The 25,747-nt window shown below is 42.4% G+C and overlaps 1 protein-coding gene across 1 annotated transcript in view; it reads right to left on the bottom strand.

Annotated features, from left to right (window-relative positions):
• jmy (junction mediating and regulatory protein, p53 cofactor) overlaps positions 1 to 23,529 on the bottom strand; it is a 30,801-nt gene extending 7,272 nt beyond the window's left edge. The window contains exons 1-7 of the mRNA XM_061080791.1: positions 22,660 to 23,529; positions 14,357 to 14,530; positions 3,243 to 3,393; positions 2,629 to 2,798; positions 1,949 to 2,114; positions 761 to 951; positions 566 to 655 (exon numbers count right to left, since the gene is read on the bottom strand). Of these exons, the coding sequence (XP_060936774.1) occupies positions 566 to 655; positions 761 to 951; positions 1,949 to 2,114; positions 2,629 to 2,798; positions 3,243 to 3,393; positions 14,357 to 14,530; positions 22,660 to 23,529 (1,812 nt within the window). The remainder of the gene's footprint in view (positions 1 to 565; positions 656 to 760; positions 952 to 1,948; positions 2,115 to 2,628; positions 2,799 to 3,242; positions 3,394 to 14,356; positions 14,531 to 22,659) is intronic.
• Between the last annotated feature and the right edge of the window lie 2,218 nt (positions 23,530 to 25,747).

Here is a 25,747-nt window from a genome sequence, read left to right as displayed (position 1 = left end):
ATTATTTACCACCTTATGTATGTGGTTGTTATAAGTTCTGTCCACTAGAGGGCACACCGACATTAGGTTACCAATAAACATTTGAAATAACCAGTATTTATGAAAATAGAGCAAACACATACAGAAGATTTTTTAAATATTCAACCAAAACAACAGCACTACTTGACCAAGGACAGTTGTGTCACATTTTCGGTCAATTTTTCCTCTGGTGTCTGGGCATCACATTTCTATAACAACCAGACATGGTTCCTATCCCATGACTCACTCAATAGCCCACTTCACTGTAAACATGTGCACCTCAAGTAAGAATTACTGTCCATGATCGATCTCCTTCAAACCTCTCACTCCTGCAGCTTCACATAAAACAGAACCTTCCATGGAGCCATAGCTACAAAAAAAAGGTCAGGCCACACACAGTTTTCATCTTTTCATCCCAGAACCAAACACTTCCAGCTTCCTGACACTTCTCAACCCTATGGTATAAAACACCCCTCTGTTTCACAATGCAGTAAATATGTAGAGGCTCTTGTATTGTGTGTGCCATGATGAATCTTCTGAGTTTTACCTGTTTCAGTGGCTGAGGAGAACTGCTGTCAGCTGGGTCGCCTTGGCCTCTCTGCTCTATCTTCTGGTTGTGATTGACTATACAGATTTCCTATGAATGGAAATAGAAATAAAACACAAATTATAGAAATAGCTGCACTTTCTCCAGATATCTCCACAACAAAACCCGACTTCATCATCAGTCGTCAGTGCTGACCTTCTTGTTTTTGAGGTAGACTTTCTTGGTGGTGATGCGACCCCGGCGAGCCTCCAGCTGCCGCGTCCTCTGCTGCAGGACGCTCAGGTCTTCGTCCCTGAGGGGGGAGGGCGGCGACGCGGGGTCTTCCTCTCCCTTCATGGCGTCCGGGCTCTCGAAGGCATCGTAGTACACAACCTCATCCTGACGCTCTGGTGCAACATGAGAAGAGAGTCATCAAAACTCTGCCGTGTACAGACTGTTAGTTCAAAAGCTGCTGGGACCTGTCACCAAACAATGAACAGTTAATTTACCCGTTTATAAGCTGCCAGATGAACATGTGTACTGGTCAAAGTCTATGTTTAAGTTATATTATTAATAAATTATTCTATTTGTGTCTTTATCAGAAGGAGTGTAGAAGTCAAATTAGTGATTCGTTTGATGCTGCAGCATGATTTCAAAACAGACCAGAAACCAGGGCAATGGAAAAGTTTATTTATAGAAAATGATTCAGCAAGTAGATTTGGTTGATGATGATAATCAGTTATTTTTTAAGCAAAAATACTAAAATATCTCCTAAAGGGTGAGAGTTATTTTCTGCTTTGCTTGGTTATATGACTTTTGGGTTTTGGACAAGATATACGCAACCTGAAGACGGTTCTGGAAAAACTGAAAATAGCATTTTCTCACGTTTCTTAAAAAGTTTTTATAGAATACTAATACATGAACATGAATAAAGACACCATCATCCAGGTAAAAACTCATCAGCTCAACCTAAAGCATTACTTACATCCAAAACAAACCAAATTCTAACAGCTGATGGTCTGTACACATTGTAAGGCAAGTCATAAATTGAAAACAATTTGAGTGACATCTCCTGAACATAGAAGCCTTGAATCCGTTTTTTACAATATTTAAATGAAAAAATTATGATTATTTACCACCTTATGTATGTGGTTGTTATAAGTTCTGTCCACTAGAGGGCACACCGACATTAGGTTACCAATAAACATTTGAAATAACCAGTATTTATGAAAATAGAGCAAACACATTTCTTAAAAAGTTTTTATAGAATACTAATACATGAACATGAATAAAGACACCATCATGCTACACCCCACTGTGTCCATCAGATTGTTTACTTTTGCCTACACAGACAGAAAGCATGCACACTACAGTCTGTCCCACTCAGGACATGCAGATGCTTACCTGTCATCTGCCTGCGCAGACTCTGCAGCTGAGAGTTGAGCAGCAGCTCTTCACAGCGCAGCACCTCCGCCTGGATGTCATACAGCTGCATCTGCAACTCGTAGTACAGCGCCTCCAGCTGGTCCAGACGCAGCATGGCGTCCTCTCCACCTTGCAGACCCTGCATCTAGAGTCACAAACACATGATCATGTTACACTTCCACTGGAGTAAAAAGGACAAGCTGCAGATTTAGCAGATTTTCCAAAGTGCTTTGCAACTCTACCTGATGTGCATTTGTTTTAAAGTGGCTCAGTGGATATAGAACCTGAGGCACTTTTGCTGTTCTCTCTAAATGCTGAGCTCCACCACTCTAGTTTAGAAAAGGTGAACTGGAGTTCGGGAATATTTTAAAGAACTGTTTTTACACCGGCGGTCATTCCCATTGAGTCATTTCCACTGGTGTAGACCAGGATGTTATGGACTCCATCACAGGATGTCTGAGCCGTGAGGTCATTCTTCCAACATGGCTATTATCAGGCTGTTTTATTCAAATGTCCTCATCTCTCATTGTTGGCATTGGGGCTTTTGGGTTAGGGTTACTAACTTACTGAGCATTGCCACCTCTTTAAAAACCCACCCAGTTAAACTTCACAATCTAACACTGACACACACAACTTGGTCTACATGACTGACACCTTACCTCCTCCTTCAGGCCGTGTTTCCTCTGCTCCAGGCAGATTTCTTTGGCCCTCATCAGCTGCAGAGTTTCTCCGGAGAAGTTGTACTGCAGACGCTCCATGCGTTCAACTGCTGCCGCCCACGCCGACTTGCCAAACTTCTTCTGGTCAGCACGCATCCGCTCAAAAAGAGCTGCAACACAGATTCAAATGAGTTTGAGTTTCTACTTGTTTCTATTTATTGGTTGTACAGTGAACGTCTTTGAATTTTAGATTGTTGGTCACACACAAGATGACATTTGAACAATCAGCTTGGACATTTTTTTTTACTATTTTCTAATGCTGTAAAGCTTAAACCTTTTTTTTGCGAATTTTGAAAATAATCGTGAACATAATTGTTGACTGAGTGGATGAACACAACAGCAGTGTTTGACAATAACTCTGAGTTACTTGAAACCTATTCCTTGGCTAAACAGCATTCAGTTGATTCTTTGCATAGCTGAGATGGTTTGTGGATGAAAATACTTTCGGAGCAAGGTGGGGAGAACACTGGCATGTGAAAGGTCAGAGATGAGGATCCTGTACAGAGAAGGTTGTTTTAAAACGTCGGTTTGAAATCCGCCCTTTCTGTGTTTACCTTTCTGGGATCGAGTCGTGGTTTCGAAGAACTTGACGGTCAGGTCCTGTATGGAGAGCACAGCCGCGTGGGCCTTCCTCTGCCACTCCTCATCCTCCCTCCTCAGGCCTTCCACCCGACGAGGACCCAGCCGCTCCGTCTCCAGAGAGATCTGATGGGGTTAAAACAGGTCAAATAAACGGTGCCAGCATGGGCAACAAAGTTCAGTCAGTATAACTCTTAACCTACAGCCAATGGTATAGAACACAGGTTTTCAAAATCTTACACACACTGTGGGACACCCTCAGACAAGATCAAGACAACTGTCCCCTACATGAAAAAATAAACTATACTCTATCTACGTGGTGTGAAAAATGACAACTTTATATTTGATGGATTTTTCACGCTTATTATTCTTTGTCATCTCTTTTGTAGATACTCATACCCTCAGTTTTGGGGGATACAAACAGAGATTATATTCTTGTTATGCATTCAGTGGGTTAGCTGCAGATATTGAGCCCAGTTTCTTTTGTCTTCTATTTGCTTAATTGTTATTTTGGACTACTGGCACCATTAAACTGCTTGTTTGCAGTGTGTCCATGGATGCACAGAGAACAATCACTGGATTACTTAGGGAACTGAAGAAAAGTAAAAAAATATGATGATTCACTCTTGGGCCACTCTTTTTAATCTATGTCAAAACAAATTTAGGGATCTTAATGGACACTTTAGATAATTATATCCTTAGCGTCACACTGAATCTAAAAATACACTTGTACTGCAAATGTTTTGGCAAACTAGATTATTAAGAGCAGATAAAAGTTAATTCAACACCTGCAGCAAACATAAATGTAAAACTTTTTATTTCACAAACTTAAAAAATGTGAAAAAAGTAAACATTTGGTATGTGCAAAAGTTTAGCATCAAAGTGAAAATATTTTGCTTTTGGGTTGTGTTGCAGCCAGCAGAACAGGAAACATTATACGGATATGAGGGAAAAATGGATTCCACTAAATATCAACAAATCCTGAATGTGAATCTCCTGTATCCGTCAAGAAAGTGTAACTGAAAAGTGTCTGACTCCTAGAACACGACAATGATCCGAAACAGAACTCAAAATCCACCTGAACCACTTGAAGAAACACCAGCTGAAGCTTTATGGAACTGCAACAGTCACCTGATCAGAACATCACTGAAAATCTGTGTGTAGATCTGAAATACAGTGAGTAAGAGCCGGCACTGTGATATCTGCCAAACGTGGGGTTTACTAAGTACTGACTTGGTGGGATGCCCAAACTGCTGCACATACCACAAGTACTGTTTCATTCAGTCCTCGAAATAGAAAACAGCAGTGCATGAACATACATTGCTCTCAAAAATGAAGGGAAAGACATCACAGTGAAACACCAAGTCAGTTCAACTTCAGGAAGCACAAGTGATTGTGAAACAATGTCACCTGCTTTGGTGCAAATGAATGTGACAACAGATGCAATGGAGGCAAAAGCAAGACGACTCACAAAAAGGAAACGGTTTTACATGTGGTGGCTACAGACAGTTTCTCTCTCCTCATCCTTCCTGACTGATTATTTTTTAGTTTTGTGTTCTGCTGGTGTCCTTGTCACTACTGGTAGCAGGAAGGGGGGGGCACCTGCAGCCCAATCAGGTAGCACAGGTAGTCCAGCTCCTCCAGCATTACACATCCATCCGTTAGGTTTGCTGTGTCTCCCAGCCCAGTCTCCAGAGCATGGAGGAGGAACCAGGAGACCCCCGGTTACAGGAGGAGAGCTGGACAGGGCTGTAGTGGTTATTTTTAAATCAATAATGAGAGCGAAATTGATCCATTGATCCAATCACAGCGGGCAGGAAACATTATACCGCATTTCCTGCAGCATCACTGCTGAAATAACACCAGATATGGATTTGGAAGAGACCACCATGTGACCCATGATTTAATACAATGATACAAAGTGTTTTCTTTGGCATCATTGGTAGTATTTCCTTATTAATTATAGAGTCTGTTTATATATATAAATACAATTTGATTGATTGATATATATATATTTTTAAAACAAAATATACAATAGGCACAGTTGACGTTGTAGGCCGTTGCATTAGGATATAGGATTCACTTTTACTTGAAACATTCAATCAATCAATCAATCAAATTGAATTAGTATAGCCCATATTCACAAATATCAATTTGTCTCATTGGGCTTTAACAAGGTGTGACATCCTCTGTCCTTAACACTCAACAAGAATAAGGAAAAACTACTAAAAAAAACTTTTAACAGGGTAAAAATAACGTAGGAACCTCAGAGAGCCACATGTGAGGGATCCCTCTCCAAGGACAGACAGAAGTTACACATTGAAAGGCAAGTATCTATTTTCTTTTACTCAAGTAAAAAAAGTGAATGTGTTATTTCTACATTATTTCTCTGAGTACATTGCTGTCAATTTATTTGTATTTTTACTTTAGTTAAATGTTTCAGTACTTCCTTTAACCCAGTTATTACTCTGAATCAATATTCACAAATCAGACTCTGATAGTTTTTAAGTAGCTCCGTGGCCTCTATGAGCTTTGTGTCTAAGTATCTTCCGGATTTGAAAAAAAACATCATGCACTGTATGACCTCCTCTCTCCCTCCACAGCTCACCTCAGTTTGAGAACCCACTGGTCCAGATCACTGACTACAGTTGCTCTGTAATACCAGCACCTTGCAGCAGATGGTGCTACGAGCGACTAATAAGGCATGCCTGTGCTTGTTCATGTCTGGAGTCACACTAACCTAGTGTCCTACTGGGCTGGCATAAAATATTTAAAAGATTAAAAAAATCTGTGATAATAAAACAAAAGAAAATCCGAATGCACGCTGGAAGCAGTCGAGGTTACGAGGCACAACTGTGTCAAACAGAATCGGTTTCCTCCCAGCTCTCTGGCTCGGTTCAGGCCGTGTGAAAAGAGTGAGAAACGGGGAAAAAACAGTGCCACGTGGAGTTCTGTCCTGGGAGTTCACTAAAACACACACAACCTTCAGGAACAAAATGTACACAGCTTAGCTCAGGGCCTCCTGCACACACAGTCATACATACATTAATATCTCAATGTTAAACAGATGTGTGGAGGTGCTCAAAAATAAACAAGGATGTGGTAATCGCCAGCAAACCTCGAAGGACTTGATTTATGTTCGCCAGCATACCCTCTTCTCTGTCCAGGGAGTGAGTGTGTGTGTGTGTGTGTGTGTGTGTGTGTGTGTGTGTGTGTGTGTGTGTGTGTGTGTGTGTGTGTGTGTGTGTGTGTGTGTGTGTGTGTGTGTGTGTGTGTGTGTGTGTGTGTGTGTGTGTGTGTGTGTGTGTGTGTGTGTGTGTGTGTGTCTGTGTGTGTGTGTCTGCACGTGAGGGACAAGTACAGGGAGGGGTCTTTTTAAAAGGGGTGAAACAGTGAGCGAGAGGGGGAGGAGAGATTACGTCAGAGACCAGAAAGAAAACGAAAAGAGAGCAGCCAAGAGCAAAAGGTTTTACATTAAAGTAGAAATTGAACTGGAGTCCCTTTGAGCTATGATCTCACTTTTCAGATATGTTCACTGCTCATAGTGCTGTAAGTACAGTAACGTAGAGCAGTGAAAGAGCTGCACCCACATGTGAACACAACGAACAAGAGGCCCAACACTTCACAGCCACAGAGCAACAAGCAGCAGAGTCGTTTGTCTCGACACTGTGACACTAATGGCATTTGAAAAATCTGTTGTATAACCAACGTTGGGTAGTAACAGATTACTTTTAATTGGGATTACATCATTAGATAACAAAACATGTCTGATGTACTGGGTGTATTAGAGAAGTGTTCCAGTGTGTCGCAGGGAGGGGGGAAATGACCAGTGTTGGAGCAAGAAAGAAAGTTGAAGGAACTGCAGTGTCCAAAATATCCTCCCATTCATTCCTCTCCCTCATCTTCAACTTAAAAATGTAAAACATGAGAACGTCTACGTCCGATGTCGTTTGTGAAAGTAAAAGAATATCTGGTGAAAACACCTCAACTTCAACTCTGAAGAAACACATGAAGCTGAGTTTCCTTCTCAGCGACCTCTCTCAAAATAGGGAATAGGCTTACCCTGGGTTTTATACTTTTCCTTTGCTCTTGTTGAATTCTGTTGAATTGTCCCCATAGTGCTGATCTATGAGATTAAATAAGATTAGGATCTAATTTGCTCCTATACGCATCAGACTATTGTGTCCGCCACAGTAATAAGAATAATAATGGCAGACGGTTAAACTTGTTTGCCAACATACTGATGCTGAGTATGTAAAACATAAAACGTTCTATCAGGTGCATTGAGAACGTTTTTGAGATGTTGAGAGGATTTGGGGAACTAATTTTGCAGATACATGCACTTCTATGTACAATATTATGCTGATTTAAAGGATATTGTTATTCATGGATTATCATTCGTTAGAAAAAGTGCTATGTCATTTGTATACGGTAACCAAAGTGATCTGACCCAACCCTTCGTATCTTCATCCTCTTTGCATTTTGTTGTTGTTCCCTTTGTCCCTGCTGACATGTTGGCAATAGATTGTCTGATTCACTGGTTTCATATAAAGCAGAAAGAATCTACACACTTTTTCTGGCAATATACATCTCCTGTAAAAGTTCAGTCGCCTAAAGCTAGTTGGAACGTGACACTTCACACTTGTATACATTACACAGTGTCTGGAAACACGGGGAAATGCATGTAATTATCCTAATTGTCTATTCAGCTAGTTGCTTAGCAAAATAACTTTCAGAGAGATACAGATAAAGAAGCTGGTGAGTGAGTCACCTTCTTAAAAGGCAGAAGGACATGATGGAGAAACATCTTTTAAACTCTATCGTCTCTAATCGGTCACTTTCCCTCTCAGCTGCAGCCTCCTGATGGCACCTGGTGGTAACCTGACCTGATCCCTGACCCGCACAATGTGAACACCATTCAGTCATTACTGCTCATTAACATACAGTGTGTGACAGACTCAGGAGGGAGAAGTGTCACTGACAACACCACATGTTCAAAGTGTATTTTAGCTCTGCGTGGTAACTGGAGAATCCTCATGTTTTCTTAATGTTTGGGATAATAAAGCATCACATGTGCTTTCACGTTATCCGGCAGCTTGTTTATTGACTCCTCCTCGCGAGGCAGCATTGAAGGAGTGATTGAATGACTTCCTTTAGCACCTCTGCTTAACAGCTGCTGGTGACAAAACCCAGACGTGACAGACTCACTGAGAATAGAAGTGACGCAAGTTCCCGTGGCAAAGTGCTGGGATTACAGCACGGACACCGTCATGGTGGCCCTTATCTCATTTGGTTAAAATAGCCTGTAAAAGCCTTTTTGTGAGTGACACAGTTTTAGATACTAGGCAGTCTTTATCAGGCAGCTGCAACAGCCGACTGCCATGAGTCTACAGAGCTGAAAATAGGAACGATGGTGAGAACAACCAATAACTTGATGCAAATAAAAACCATTGACGCTTAGCTACGGCTTGTTCCATGGAGCTCCATTGTTTTCCAAAATCTATAAACACTTGGTGACATTGGCACTGTGCTTTATCTTGAGTCTGAAAATAACATCCTGCTCCTGGAGCTAATCACTGCACCAAATGTGTATTAATCCACTGCAGAAATAGATGCAACATTTCCTCGTTTTTGAACATTGTTTCCTGAAAACAATTGTGCCCATCTGTTAAAGGAAATTATTTTGGACAGGGAGTTGAGAGCCACAGGCAGAGAAGAGGGGTCGGAAAGTAAAACACCTTGATGGCTTTGGTTTTTAATGAGGTTGGTTGACATCTACAAAAAATGGAAAGGTCCAACCCTATACTTGTATCAGAGTTATAAAGAGAATCAGCAGAATTGGGTCCAGACTTTATCCGGGGTTTTCCTTTTTGCACATGAACAACGCAACAGGAGATCCTTCACTAACACAGAAATCTCTGGAGTGTTCACGTGAGGGGGGGTGCAGAGGCAGGATGTAACATATTCATTCTGCTGCAGAGATCACGTGTGTATTTGTTTACAGCACACCTCATCACCAAAAGCTCTGCTGACATCTTCTTCTGTGTTTTCTACGTGTATGGCACATAGCCTTCTGTAAGATATTTGTAGTGTTTTTTAGGTTTTGTTTTGCACGCGTCGAGTGTTAGAAACTTCATCACACCCACTTGGTCGATATGAACACACAGCAGGAGATCCCCACTGGATTCTCCACTGCAAGCAGGGGGGGTTGATCATGCAAGCGACAGACACAAAGATGGAAAAAATTAGAAAGCACCTACGGGAAAAGGTAAGTAGTAGAGGTCACAGAGGACGATGTCAATAGGGTTGTAGTGAGAGAGAGTGGCAGACGATGTGCTGAGAACTACATCACGTGATCTCTGCAGTGGAATGAATATGTTCCGTCCCGCCTTTGTCTGCTGCACCATCCCTCACCTGAACACTTTGGAGTTTTTTTTGTTGTTGTGAACGCGCCTTAGCGGAGAGTCTCCCGCTGTGTTGTGCATGTGTGAGAGGAGGACTGTAGAGAAAGTGTGGACCCAGTTCTTCAGAGTTCCTCCACACGACAGGTCTAAAAACAGCTATACGGCCCCTCTGGTGAATGTCGGGAGATTATCTGGAGTTCAGCGCATGTCTGAAAGCTTCTTGTGATACAAGGCCTCACATTTTCTTCATAGCTGAACGTACACTGCCGGGTCCTGTACGAAGCAGGATTTGTGATTAGCCAGATAAATACAGTTTTAACTCAGGGTTTTCATTCCTACAAAGCTGTCGCACTTCTTACTGATGTAAATCACCATTGTAACTTATGCTGAACAGCTCAAGTTATATTCAAGAGACACCATAACTGCTGACCGTTTAGATCACTGGAAAACAAGAGTCATCGATCTACAGGATCCTGATAGCGAGAAAAGAGTTTACAATAAAGTGATAAATAATAAGGAGCAGCAGATATTTGTCTTTTTTCATAACTTTGTCTTTCAATGTGTCCACTTTTGTTTTTTAAACAAACTGAGGGAGAGTTCATTACACTTAAATATAAATAAATTCATAATGATTTTCATTGAACAAAGATTCTTTGATTCTCGACAGAACTCCTGATACTTTGTGATGATCATTTGAAATAAAAACTAAACCCTCTTATGTCTTTTATGAGAAAGATGATCCACACACTGTTTAGATGTTTCCCACGAGTATAAATTACCATCTCAGTCAGACTGATCTTATCACAGATAATTAATTCTCTTCCTGATTTCTTCTGCTTTTTTCCTCTGCCAAGGAGGTCATGTTTTTCACCCGTCCATTTGTTTATTAGTTTGTCATCAGGATTACACAGAAACAATTGAATGGTTTTTCAGGAAACTTGGTAGGAGGACGGGACATGGGCCAAGAAAGAAACCATTACACTTTGGCATGACTCCAGACAAAGGGGCGGATCTAGGAGTTTTCCTTTTTTTCAACATTGTAAATGTAAATGTTTGTTGATATCTTTGAAGATTTCCCAGGGAGTGATTCATGGATCTGGATGAAAACGTACTTGTTGTCTATCCTGCACAGCTTCTGTATCACATGCTCCTAATAGTTTAGTTTAACTTAATAAGATGTGTGTTTCTTTTTACTGTAATCATATGATGATTTCACCATGTCGAATGTCCCTTTTGTCGGTTTCTGTAATCAAATTTACCAGCAGATATCAGTGTTTGTTCTCATATCGTATTACACACTTGATTCAGGGTTCAGACGATGTTGCTGCCTCTTCCACATGAACGCGCTCGTAGTAGAGTTAACTGAGACAGTCGACAACCAGCGGCGTTGAACAGTTTATCCAGGATGACCAATGTTAGGTTCAGTAAAGCCTGATAACAGAAAGACTGGGTATGTTAAACTAGCACACGTGATCACCATGGCGACCATTGCCGTGTTATAATAGAGTTGATGTGAAACAGTAACTGGAGCTCACTGAGTTACAAACTGACTTGCACAGAGAAACCACATTTTTTATTCATGACAGTACTCAGACCCTCCAGGCAACAGGACACCTGTGCTGCAGCGCTCCGACATGCAATAGGACTGTCCCACAATGCACCATTCACCAAAATACCTGACACCCTTTGTTGATGACTCATTCAGGTGTTCATTCATTCATCTGTCCATCTGCCGGGTCATTGACTGAATCAGTTAAAGTGAGATGCCTAAAACAGAGTCGAGTGGAAAACTGCCTCCCTGCATTAAGACACAGCTGAATTATCACCGTAGAGCTGCAAAGATCAGACAAGAAACTGATCACTTGATCAAACCTGTTACTATTTTGATAATTGATATATTTTTAAAGCAAATATCCACAATATTCAGTAGCTGCCATTCTTGTATTCTTATGCCATGCTGCTTTTCTGCGTTTTACATTGGTGTTATCTAAAAATATTTTAGTTTCAACAGCTGGTCTGACAAAACTAGTTGTTTTAGATGTTACCTTGTTCTCTGAGGAGTCTCATGTGGGAACATTTTCAGTATCTCTCTATTTAAAGCTGAATTTATTTCCTTTTCTGAAACGTAGAAGTGATTTGATGATGTGATATTGAGTTTTAAGAAATTGTAATTGACACTTTTCCCCTTAATTTGACATTTTATAGACCAAAAGATTAATTGATGAACTATTTAAAAGAGAAAATAATCGGAAGACCATCCAATACTGAAAATAACTATTAATTGTAGCTCTAATCAACTCTAGACTTTGTAGCCTCGGTGAACCTGAAAAGGTTGAAATGTACCACAGCAATGAAAAACTTCATGAACTCCTGATATAAAGATATTTTTGTACATTCAGTCCACAGTCTGAACCCTTCTAGTCGACGACTTAACCTTAACTCCAGTTCATTTGGTGTCATGTGCACTCACAGATAAACCCAGAACAGGCTGTAATTCCACAGCAAGCAACTGATACTCAGCGGCTGCTCTCTTTGTTTCCCCAGCTTTGCTTTGCCTCATCAAGTAAGATGCAAACTGCATGTAAATTTCAGAATCCTTTGTCCTAAGTCCCAAAACGAGAGTCTCCCTCATGATTCCCTGACTCATCAGTTTGGGAGCAACCACCCGTCTCCGCCGGTATCAGGGATTTATTTGCATACAGCTTTGTTTTCAGTCGTTGGATCGGCCTGAGGGGAGCAGGTGGTAAAGACTGAAACTTTGGCATCGAGCAGAGTTCAGATTCTGAGGAAGATCCATGAAGCATGTAGCAACAGCGTGGCCCACTAATCTGTTTTTAATAGTTTTTGGAAAACAATGGAGCTTTGGCATATCATACGATATCACCAGAGTCTAAGGGGAAAGTTCTACATGCGTTTTGGTCATTGTGTTAAATTTCTAAACTTAGATCAGCACCCGCCCAAGAATCCAAATTCCATCATAATACACAGTCATTAACACGCCCACGCAGTCAGTTGTGCTGGTTAGTGACACAATGCTGGATAAGCATGTTGTGTGAGCGACGTATCTCAGAGAAGGGAAAGTACTCGCAGCACAGCAGAGGGCGGATGACAGCGAGTCTAAGACAGACACAGTGGCAGAGACATGGACAACATGTTTCCAGTCATCGTTCAGTAACATCGCTGCTAACAAGACACAGACTTTGGCAACAGTTTGCGTCTATAGCAGCACTACTTCTTCCCAGACTCATCACAAAGTCAAACATGAACACACATGATGTAAAGTTGTTATGATTCACCGAACCAGGGATACTTCTGGTGTTCACTGCATAAAAACTTCCATAAATTTGCTTAAAAAACAAATCATCAAAACTTATCTGATAATCAGCAGGTTTTCAAGATATCCTATTACGTCAATACATTACAGTGACAGTTGTCTGTACATCCGCATACGCAAACTGCTTGAAGCTAACTTGGCATCTGTTAATGCTGCATGTTTGCCAAAATGAAAACAAAGGGACAAAAAAAATAAACAGCAGCAGTTAGAAAGTTGCTGCTGCTGTGCTGCCATGATATTTTGGATTCAAGGTTTGATAAAAAAATGATGATTGGATGGGCTAAAGTTAAAAGACTAACCACATTTTGGCAGGCTTCATATTATAAAATACACGCACAGAAGTCAACGCATTTGTAACAGTATTATATGGTCAAATAACTTTTAATCTGTGAAATGTCATCCCTGGTTTTCCTTGTTTGGGGATTTCTTTCATTAAAAACACAAGAAGATGACATTCACATCTCCTTAAACTGGTAACTCATTTATGCATGAGGTCTGGGTAACATATAAATAATGCCAACTTAATCATTTTGAGTCTATTTTTGTTGTTGGATAAGTTGTTGTATCTGTAGTTAGAAAATGTCCATCCATTCTCAGACTGTACTTTAATGTCATTAAATGCATTTGTTCAGAAACCACCTTAATGAGCAGTATGTCCCTCCCTCCTGCTGGGCCGTTAATCAAGCAGGACTGTGACCTGTTGACCCGACCAGGCATGTGTTCCCACTGAACCCAGCTCTATGAAGGCTCAGAGACAGTAGAGATTAGCCTGCAGATTTACTTCCCTTTTCAAGCCTCTAATGAAGTAAAACAACAAAGATGGAGTGGAGAAAGAGTGTGGAAAACAGAAGAGTGTGCTGAGGCTGCAGAATTACTGAGTGGTTTAGTGGCCGCTGTAATAATACTTATGCTGGTTGTTAAGCCGCTCTGGGCAGGAGGGGAAAAAGCCTCTCCGGCTGATCCTCTGCCCTCCACAGCCCCCAGATGCAAAGCTAGAGGGAAGCACGGATCGGCTACTACACCATCGCTAACACATGTAGCCTCAGCAACTAATGCTAATGTCATTACAGTGGGCTTAGAAGGGCAGGCTGAATGGAGGACTTCATCGTGCAGTGGTTCAGGGCTTGCTCGCCAGCGCTAACCTTGGCTTTTTCAAACCACAAAAGAAGGCATTGTGACTGGTGGAGTGCACTGTAGCGGAGAGGCAGGAGGACACAAGTCAAAGTGTGTTCCAGGACACACCAGTAACCGGGCTACAGCGAGGTCTAAACCTACTTAAATCAAGCCCTAAAACAGATGGTAGTGCATGTGTGTGTGCGTGTGTGTGTCTGTGTGTGTGTGAGTGTGTTACCTTTATCTGCTGTCTGCGCAGCATTGCCAGCTCCCTCATGTCCCTGAAAGGCTGAAGCAGGTAGTGGTATAGCTGAGTCGTTGCCTCCAGCAGCTCTGCATACACCTCGTCCTCCTCAGGGTACACCTGCAGCAGCTCCACCATGCTGTCCATGGCTTTGTGCTTGTCCAACACCTGGGACAAGACGCACAGAGACGAAAAGACACGGTTGGGAAATTGGTGCAGACAAAGATCCACTTCAAACCTGACAAGGCTGGCGTCGTTTCATATCTATCTGTCTACAAATCAAATTAAAACTGATGTCAAAACCAAATATTAGGACTACAGCACCAATACTTGTCCATCCCAGCATTGCAGAGTTACTACTCCTTTGGTCCAAAACCCCAAAATGTTCTGTTTACGATGATTTATGACAAAGATGAGCAACAGATCCCGACTCTCATGAGAATAATCTGCAAGTATTTGGCATCGCTTCACTATTTTTGCTTCAAAAATGATTGAAACACTTAATCAATTTAAAATGTTGAAAAGCAACTAATTGATTTATCAGTGTTTCAGCTCCACCATGTTTGAAGGTTTTATGAAATGTCTATAACAGTTAACTGAAAACAATTTGGATTTTGGTAAAGCCAAGCAAGACATCAACAGAGCAACTCGTGCTCCAGGATATTACCAAGAGATTTTTATTTATTTAATCAATATATTAGAATTTTAAGACATAATTAATAGAGAGAGTAGTTACTGATTAAAGTAATTGTCGATTGTCAAATGTGAGGAGTATGAGAGTGCAGGCACATTTGCGCGCGTGTGTGTGTGGTCAGGAGTGATACCATTAAATACATTGTTTGAGTGCAGTACAATGAGAATGAATTGGCCCCAACTGTTGCTGATTCATACCATATGTCCAGCGATCCACAGACTGTGCATTGTTGATGAGATAGGCGTCATCAAGACAGCTACTGTACACACAAACACAATGCAGCTCCCAGAGATCACTGCACCCGAGTTACACAGCACAATACACCTCCTTCACGTCTGCTTCATCTGATATTGAAATGTATCACCACCCAATCTTCGTCCAGAGCAGTGAATGAAGTGCTCTTCTCTCTATAGATATGAATAGACACTCTTATGTTAACTCCAGGCTGCTTTTCCAAGGCCCTCCATGCTGGGGAGCGGGCTAGACACAGCGCGATTCAGCTCGAACACTGCTCCTACTGTTTACCTTGGGCCTGCGTCTCCGTGGTAACCGCTGACCAAACGCACACCGACTCCCTGCCCCTGCAGTCCATGCCAGCCAGGAAAGCCCCTGGGATAATTGAGTCGACTCCTGCCTGGGCACCAGCGAACGAGAGATTTGCTCTTTATCAACTTGGATTCAAACTAACTTTTAGATATAATTAGAATCAATAAGCAACATTGATTTGACAGTTCCTTGCAGATTCTTTTTATATAATGGCACATTCTACTTTAACTGTATTTACATGTTCAAATCTATTTGTTGAAGAGGGCCAGAAGGCCTGCGACTGCTTAGTGTGTTGAGCTGCTGAGCCAGCAGGATTACACGTCTTAATTCGAGCCAAAACTATTAGTCGATTAATCAAAAGCAAAAATGCCAAACATTCTTCGGTCCCAGCTTCCCAGTGCAGAGGATTTCTGCTTTTCTTTGTCCCAAGTGAATATTAACTAAACATTTACTGGTTCTGGACTGTGAGTAGGAGGACAAACAGTAATTTCAATAAGTCAGTTTGGGCCACAACAAGTTGTGATAGGCAATTTGTCATTATGTTCAAGGTAAAGAAAATAAAGACATAATAACCAGCAGGTTCATTAATCATGCTGAGTGTTTATCATGGAAGTTCATTTAACAACCTTATTTATTACTTTTCAGTGAAATTAGGGTGAAATTATATGTTGTTTCACAAAATAATGGTTTCGAAGCAAACTGTCATTAAACACTAAGAAAATAATAGTTCATTGAATGTTGTCAGTTTATGACTAGAGACTTGCAGCACAACATGAGGCTCAATTGGCCTCCAAACACCCAGTCTGCAGCCAAAGGCACTACACAGGCTCTACGACTAAATTCTCTTTTAACAGCCTCTAACGTTGTTTATGTTGTTGTTGTAACTCTTGTAAATTGTAGTCAATTGCCCCCGACGGCTGTTCCCACAGTGTGTAATAGTGTGATAGAAAAAGTGCTGCACATAGAAGCGCTGTATGAATGTGTGTGTAAATGGCTCAAGGTGATTTTTATTGTAAAATCGCTTTGAGTGGGCGATTAGACTGGAAAAATGTTATCCAGTCTATTTATATTAATTCAGACATTTAGCATTTATTATTGAGCAAAAACACGGAATTAACTTATCTATTAGTTCATCAACACAAAATTATTTGAAAATCGTCAGTCAGTTTTTTTACAGGTCACGGGCAGCTACCGCTATAGGGTCAATATTGCCCCATTGAAAGAAACATCATTTTGTGGGAAAACGCGTGAAATGGTTTTCGCGCAAGGATGTGCATGATTGACTTAATAGCGCCCCCTCAAGTGCAGCCCCCTGTTTTACCAAAATGCATGAAAATCATATGCATCATGCCCAGACGTACAAAAACGTCTGAGCACCCATATTCCAAACTCAAAAGTAAGTCAGCCATTTGGATTAAGTAGTTTTTGCTTGTTATTTGCTATTTGCAGATGTTCTACTTTAATGAAATCCTCCTAGAGAACAACCTCGACAATGAAAAGTTGTGCTAATCGTGCGATTTCCTTCAACAGCTTTAACAGCCCGTCGCCATATCGCCAGGAAATAAGAAACAAGACTAAACATGTTTGATGACTTGGCCTGACCATATTTATGTTAATATTCAACATAATCATCGCACTACCAACTACCAACAGGATGCACATCTCAACAGGATGTAACTGCTTCATGCACTGTGTAAACGCACAACACAAGGCCAAGCCATGTCAACCAACCCAGCATAGCAACATATTATCTCTTAGTGTGCTAATCCAAATCTTTAATTGTTGTTTATGATAAATCACCAATGATACCCCAAACAAATACAGACCAGAACTGCTGAATTAAAGCAGTGAGTGAATGGACTTATTTTTCCCTTTTCCAACTTATTTGAAAAATGTCACAGAAATAAATAAATGTTCATGTGCTAAATTTAGCTACGTCTACAGATTGCTCTCCAATGTGCAGTGAGATGGTAATTACAGGATGTTGTGAGTGATTTGAGCTACAGTGTAGCCGGTACAGCCCTGTCATCAGAACTCACTCTTCCAGTTTGTCGCAGCTAAATCTGCTCTGCCTTGCTGGAGCACTTTTCTCTCTGGCTTTTAATTGAAACATCTCACAGGAGGAACACGCCTCCCCTGTGATCTGAGCAGACACAAAAAGCTCTTTTGAAACTGAATGTGAAAGAGTCGACAAAAGCAAAGTCAGTCTACAAGGGAATGCCAGTTACCTTTTCCACCAAAAGCGCTCAGTGGCCAGGTTCTTTACAGAACAGATGCCAGTTGAGAATCAACTGAGCTCAGAACTGCTGCCACAAATTCTTTCAGCAACGTGGTTTATTTCTGTCCAACATTATCATGTTATGATCAGAGTGGACCAGAGAGATCAGTCAATACAGCACCAGACGCAGGAGCATGCAACGCACTCTACACACTTCTCTCCAATAAACGTCAGGAAGCTTTTCTGCGACTTGTGTCACAGCTGTTGGTTCAGACGTGACCCGATCAGCCTCACTGGTTTGTGGTTTGTTCTGCTTTGGATCACTGTCAGCAGGTACTCGCCACCATCGACCGCCAGCACTCCACAAGCCTCTGCTGTTTAGGTGAATGCTTTATCTGAGTCATATGGACACATTAACCATCTGATCTGGCCCTTGTCAAACTGGCTCAGGGTAACTTTGAATATATTCCCACACCTTGAGATGTGAAACTCATATAGGAAAATCTACATGAATCACTGCATCGGTTAGTGGCCATAATGTTTTGACTCATCGTTGTACTATAGGTATTCTTGCTGGTGCAGATCAAGTACAATGGGAATAATAGTACCTGTAGATGACAGCTCAAAGATCCCCTCAGGTGATGGTTTACGACACCACTTGGAAACTATTAATGCAGTCTAATGTAATGCAATACATCCTCACTGTATGGAGGATATAATGTTGGTTTTAGTTGATACTGTTTTAGAGAGGTATTGATTCCAGTGTATGATTTCTATAGAGGCTGCAGTTTGTAGTGCTGCTCAACTAAATTTCATTATACTGAGGTGTTTCTGATGAGTGATATAAATGGGGCGAGCTAAATACTAGAACGAAGTCTGGGTCCAATGCAATACAATGCAACATCACCTCACACTGCAGCCTTTGTAATGAGTCCTGAGGTAAACTATGAGGTATGTGCATTAAAACATGTCAACTTAAAGTCTAGAAACTCATAATATGTTCTGTTGTCTTGCGTTTTATAGACCAAATGATCAATCCAGAAAATAATCAGCAGATCCATCTATAATGAAAACAAGTCGTTGAAGCCCTGAAGTGCTTTGACAGCTGTTACAGGCCAAGTTGACATTAACTGTCTTGTGTTTGATGCCAAACACGGTAGTGTAAACCACCAAGCCTGTTTTAATCATGCTGTTCAACTTTATCCTGCCTGCATAACAGTTTAGTTAAATTTTCATCATTTCTCATCACGCTTTACACGGCCATCACCAACAAAGAGCTTGCAGCATGTCCGGTTTACTGTAGGGGAGCTGTTTGTGTGTAAAGACAGGCCCCAGATAAAAACTGTGTCTGTGGTCAATGATTAACAGACAGATGCCCTACATCTTATGACTGTTTTCCACAATCCGTCCTCATGCATATTTGGCCCCAGTCGTTATCACACATCACAGAGTCAGGAGGCTGAGGCTGCATCTTGTGAAAAGTTGTGGTCAGCGCACAACAGTGGTTCTCCACCTGCCACACACACACACACACACACACACACACACACACACACACACACACACACACACACACACACACACACACACACACACACACACACACACACACACACACACACACACACACACACACACACACACACACACACACACACACACACACACACACACACACACACACACACACACACACACTGTGGGGATAAAAAGGGTTGTCATGGTTTCCCACGATACATGTGCTTCAGACAGCTTGTTTTAGTCGATAACAAAAGATTAATTTAGAGAAAGAACAACATCAAATCCTCATTTTAAAGGCTTGAACCAGTTTTGCTTGAAAATGACTAAAACGATTATTTCCTTCACCAAGGAGGTCATGCTTTCACCCCTGTCAATATGTTTGTTGGTTGATTTGTCAGCAGGATTTCACAATAGCAATGGAACAGATTTCACAAAACTTGGTGGAAGGATGAGACATCGGCAAAAGAGGGAGAGAAAGAACCCAATACATTTCGGGGTGGATCCAGGAGGTTTTCATCACTTTTCTTAACGTTGCGAGATACAGTGTTTTTTGACAGGTAGCAATTAATGGATCTTGATGAAAGACATTAGGCATATTAATGGGAATGATATAAGAGTGCGTGCGATTTTGGATACAAATAAAAATCAGGACCTAGCAGATTAAAATGCGGTTTCAGAAGTTAGTGTTACGTCTTGGCCGAGGTTTGTACCATTCTAGATTGAATATCAAAAGTACTTGCAATTTAGGTTTGTATCGATTAATCAATGCAATTTAACAGTTTATTAACAAGTGACCTCTCATAGGTGTGTGTGTGCGTGTGTGTGTCTCCTCATTTTCTTCCTTTTCAACATTCCAATAAATATAGACTCTGGCCTCCAAACGAGAGGGACCAGGTCAGTGTTTGGCTTATAATATTACCTACAGTCCAGGGTTATCAAGAATGGACTCAGTGACCAGGAAATTGGAAAATGGAGGCATGTGCACTCTGTTAAAACTGTCCTGTTGTTGTTCACACTTCAGCAGAGCGGTATTATTTAACTCTGTAGTAACTTCTGAGGCTGTAGTTGTAAGTGGCTGGGCTAGCTTGCATTGAATTTCAATGTGTTTCTAACTTTGTGTTCACATGTAAATTATGAGACAAAAATATATTAAAATGACATCTTATAAACAATGATACAAGATACAAAGACAAATATGTCTCTGTGGTTTACTATGGTTGCAACTAACAAGTTTTCCAAACAACAAGAAGACGTTTTCATAAGATGAAGATACTTCAGAGAGTTTTTGTCAGACCAACAGACCAAAACCAAAAGATATTTAATGTCCAATGATATAAAGCTGAGCAACAGAAACCTCACATTTGAGAAACTGGAATATTTGGCTCTTTTTCTCTGATCATTTAATCTATTATAAAAAAAACAATTGCAGTGGATAAAAACTAATCGACTAATCAACAGATCATATCAGCTCTTCTTCTCTCCATCATTTCAGTTCCACTGGGTCGTCCTCATCCAGACGGACACATTACTCAACTTCCCATTTCCTCCTTGTTTTGGCCAATTCTCCGCAGAGAATCCAGGAAACCCAACAACAATACCAGGGGCCATTTCCTTCTGAGAAGTGTGTGCAAGAAGAGCTCTGTTACACCGAATACAACTGTGTAGTTTATTATGAAGGTTACAGTTTGCAACCACACGTTTGTTGTGGGTGTTGGCAAGACTTCAGAAAAACCACCACAAAGTCCAACCTCAATAACAAGAATAAAGTTAGATTAAAGTGAGCATCATTATCTCGGCGAAGGGAACATTGATGAATGAGCTATTGTGTGGGATTAAACTATATTTAACTAGTGAAGGGGCCTCTGAATGTATAAGTGCGACATTGTGTATTTTTTTTAAACACTCTCTTCCTGGTTACTTACCCTGCTGTTTGTTCTTTGTGTGTTAATCTCCTGAACAAAACAACAGAGCAGGTGAAAGACTATGCCGGCTGCTCAGTCTCCTCCCTGCTGATCATCATGACCCGGCTTGTGTTTACACTTCATAGTATTAGTAGTAGTTTCCACTATGCTCTGGTAGGATTTGTCAATAGAACCCGACAATGTGCATATATGAAAACATTTGTCAGCTCGTCGCACGCTTGCTGAGCTGAATGTGTGTCTCCAGCTTTGTGGACCCACAACTGAAACAGTCTCAACAGCTGTGCTGACACGTCACTTCAGTAACTCCACCTCTGATTGTTCTCCCCCCCCCCGTGTTTCTGCGCGACTCCCTTCACACTGCCCAGCCAACTGGAGTGTGATGTCTGGCCAGGGCCGATCATATTACAGGCCTGTGAACTCGCAGCAACAGATGATTTAACACAGGAGGGGGGGGGGGGGAGGAGAGTGAGCTGACCGAGAGGCACAATTATGCTCTGAAAACTACCCACTGCATCGGGACCAGTTATCTGCAGGTTCCTCCAAGTGAAAGTTAAGACTTCTTACATACCAATGTCACACAGAGTGTCATCTAACACCTGCTCTTGAAGGATGTCAATGAAAACCAGTAGAACCACCGCAGAGTTAAAGGGCACATTGTCTTTCAGTGCTTCTGAAGAATACTTCAAATGTTCAGCATTAATCACAATATAGGGATTCCGCTAATGATTAATTTCATTAGTGATTACTCTGCAGATTGTTTTCATGTACAATTTGTCAATTATATATATACATTTTTAATGCAAGTGCCATTTGAAGTTCCTCTCATCCCAAGGTGACAACTTCCACTGACTTTCTTTGACCGGTCAACCATCCAAAACCCAAACATATTGAGTTTCAAGTCCTATATAACAAAGAAAAACTAGATATGAATGTTTAAGAAGCTAGAACCAGCAAATGTATTTGGTACCAGACTACTTGCAGATTTTCTTTCTGCCCATTGCCTAAATCAATAAATCAGCTCTAGTGGATCCGGATGAGCAGGAAAAAACCGGATGAATGAATGGATGGATGTGTTCACACGTGGATTTTCAGATGAGTCAGGTGTGGGACAACAGTAATGGAGATTATCTAGTTTGTCAATTCTCATATACTAATTATTATAACTTATGTTTTGGGTTAGGGTTGTGGTATTAGGATATGTTTTTATCTTTTTAAACACCTTTAATGCCTTTATGATGCTTCGTGTTTGTAAAGATCTACAATGTCTGTGGGTCACCTGTCATTTCCTAAACGACTTTAAATAGTGTTTGTGTGCTTTTAGAAACTCTCAACACCATGAGTTACACATTAAACATCTTCTCTTCACGTTGGATGCACTTTGAAATGCAGATCTCACCTCCTGCATGCGTCTCTTGGCCCGGTCCTGCGCATCCTCGAAGCCCTTCTGCCTCAGCTCGCTCAGGCTCTCGTAGTACTCCTCCGTGTCGTCTTCCCCGGAGAACAGCACCTGCGACAGGATCTTCCAGCCGCAGGTGTCCAGGGCATGGCCCAGGTACACCTGCAGCTGGTAGCACAGGGCCTCCGTCTCCCGCTGCGACACCCCGGTGGAACCGAAGAGCACCGTCCAAACCCCGGTGGGCTCCTCCGGGAAACACGGCAGACACGGCTCCAGGTCCGAGTTGACGGAGCACAGCAGGAGGTGGGCTGCCCGCAGGTCCTGGAAGGAGAACAGCCCGGCCCAGCTGAAGTCTTCGCGGCCGCTGGCGTCCCGGTCCCCCGGGTCGGAGTCGTCCGGAGACAGCGGGACATCCACGGGCTCCAGGATCTCGATGTCCATCACCTTGGGGGTCACGATGTCCCAGGACCCTAACGTGTGGCTGATGCACTCTAATGTCTGCGAGCCACCGGCTTTCAAAGCCTTCTTGTCCCCGGCACCAGGCTTTGTTGTGGGCTTCCCTTTGGGGACGGAGTGGGGTCTAACTTTAGCCTCGTCTCTCCGCTTGGTGCCCGGACTTCTAGCGTGTTGTTCTGCCCCGGAGGCTCCGGGGGCAGGAGGCACATCGGCGCCGGGGCAGCAGTCCAGGAGCGGGTCCAGGAAAGTGGCCCGTCTCTGCACGGTTCTGTTGTGGCAGGTTATGGCGAACTTCCCCTCGACGTCGTTCCAGGCCACGATGAAAGCGAATTTGTGCCTCTCTCTTTCGTCGAAGAGCCGGGGTCGGACGGACACCCACCCGGACTCCAAGTTGTCCTCCATGGTGAATGACATCTCATCCAGCCAGTGGAGAGCACACGGGCAGATTAAAACGTTAGCTAGGGGGGCGGGGGGGGGGGGGGGGGGGGCGGGGGAGATGTCGAGGCTAAAGGGCTTCGGCTAGCGAGCTAACGAGAGGCGCCAGCCTGGAGAGCAGCACCGGAGCCGAGGAGAGTCGACCCGCTGAAACCAAGCGGGGACACACAAAGGGATTCCGGGCTTTGTTTCCCCGCTGCCAGCTGCGTGTGAGCGGCGGAGAGCGCAGTTGACGTCGCTTGTCCGCTCCGGAGGCTCCGGGCTCCGGGAGAAGTTCACCGGACAGCGCGGTGCGAACGCAGCGGGCGACTCGGCTTCGTTTGGGGGCAGATGCTCGATAGGAGGTCGGTCGTCATGACGCCTGTGTCCGCTCACCTGGCCGCCGCCGCCGGGGCTCGGGTTCAACAACAACCGGACCGGGATGGTTCCTTTGTCCGCTCGCTGTCACGTGTGACTGTTGTGTTTACAAGCAGTCAAGGTGCGTGCGTGCGTGCGTGCGTGTGGCAAATCCGGGGAGGGATTTCAGTGGTGCACCCCGCCTCCTCGTCCCCCACGATGCCTTCATTGACGTGAGGAAAATAGAAAAAATGAGGACTGTTCAACATGTCGTCTGCTAAAACGAGACAAGACAGGTCAAGATAGAACAGGACAAGACAAGATAGGTCAAGACAAGATAGGTCAAGACAGGACAAGACAGGACAGGACAAGACAGGACAGGACAGGACAGGTAAAGACAAGATAGGTCAAGACAAGACTCAACAAGACAAGACAGGTCAAGACAGGACAGGTCAAGACAAGACAAGACAAGACAAGACAAGACAAGACAAGATAGGTCAAGACAGGACAAGACAGGACAGGACAGGACAAGACAGGACAGGACAGGACAGGACAGGACAGGACAGGACAGGACAGGACAGGACAGGACAGGTAAAGACAGGATAGGTCAAGACAAGAGAAGAGAAGACAAGATAGGTCAAGACAGGACAAGACAGGACAGGACAAGACAGGACAGGACAGGACAGGTAAAGACAGGACAGGTCAAGACAGGACAGGACAGATCAAGACAGGACAGGTCAAGACAAGACAAGAGAAGACAGGACAGGACAGGACAGGTCAAGAGACGACAGGTCAAGACAAGACAAGTCAAGACAAGACAAGACAAGACAAGACAAGACAAGACAAGATAGGACAGGACAGTAAAGGACAGGACAGGACAAGACAGGTAAAGGACAGGACAGGACAAGACAGGTCAAAATAGGACTGGACAGGACAAGACAAGACAAGACAAGTCAAGACAGGACAGGACAGGACAGGACAGGACAGGTCAAGACAGGACAGATCAAGACAGGACAGGTCAAGACAAGACAAGACAAGACAAGACAAGACAAGACATACACATAAGATAAGACAAGATAATATATGAAAAGACAAGATTTTATTAACCCAGAATGATTGTGCCAGTATCAAAATAAATAACGTAAAGTGAGGAGAATAACACAATTGAGTCTAAATAATTTAAGTGAAACTAAGAGTAGAAAGTATTAAATGTATTATAAGTAAAAAATAAAACGACGAAGTGTACATGAAGTTAATGCAGAATCAGCGCCTAATAGAGGTGAAAATAGAAATGAGAATAAAATAAATAGGTTGTATTAGACAGTGAACTAATTTAAACTAAAGGAGCAGTATAATAGGAGTAAAAACATAATATGATGGAAAAACACATGAATACTAATATTGCACATTATAATTTTCCATAATATGATTAAAAAACATACGTTGTATTACACATGAAACTAACTGAGTAATATGTCACTATTATTATAAGTGTCCAATTGTTAGTGGTTGAATGTTTTTTAGACATTTGTGTTTTAAAAGGGGGTATACAAATCTAATTGTGGGTGGAACTAGCAGGGGTGAGGCAAGAGTAACAAGATTATAGCCAGAAACATAATATAAATACCTATTGTACATTCATTTTCTCGCAAAAATCTGGTTTTGAATTCGAGTCATGGCGTGTTTTGATATTTTCCAGAATGGGCCTCAAGTTTCCCAGACGACGTGAAGGCACCGCAACGGTCCCTTTACTTCAGCCTTTAATAAATCAAACGTCAGTCCCTGAGGCAAACAACAGACACAGTTAATAACCACATTGTGTTTTCTCTGTCAGTCATTTCACGCTGATGATCGCACAATA

The sequence above is a fragment of the Limanda limanda genome, chromosome 1 (assembly GCF_963576545.1).
Source record: "Limanda limanda chromosome 1, fLimLim1.1, whole genome shotgun sequence".
In the NCBI taxonomy this organism is placed as follows: Eukaryota; Metazoa; Chordata; class Actinopteri; order Pleuronectiformes; family Pleuronectidae; genus Limanda; species Limanda limanda.
This window is presented reverse-complemented; position numbering and strand designations above follow the sequence as displayed.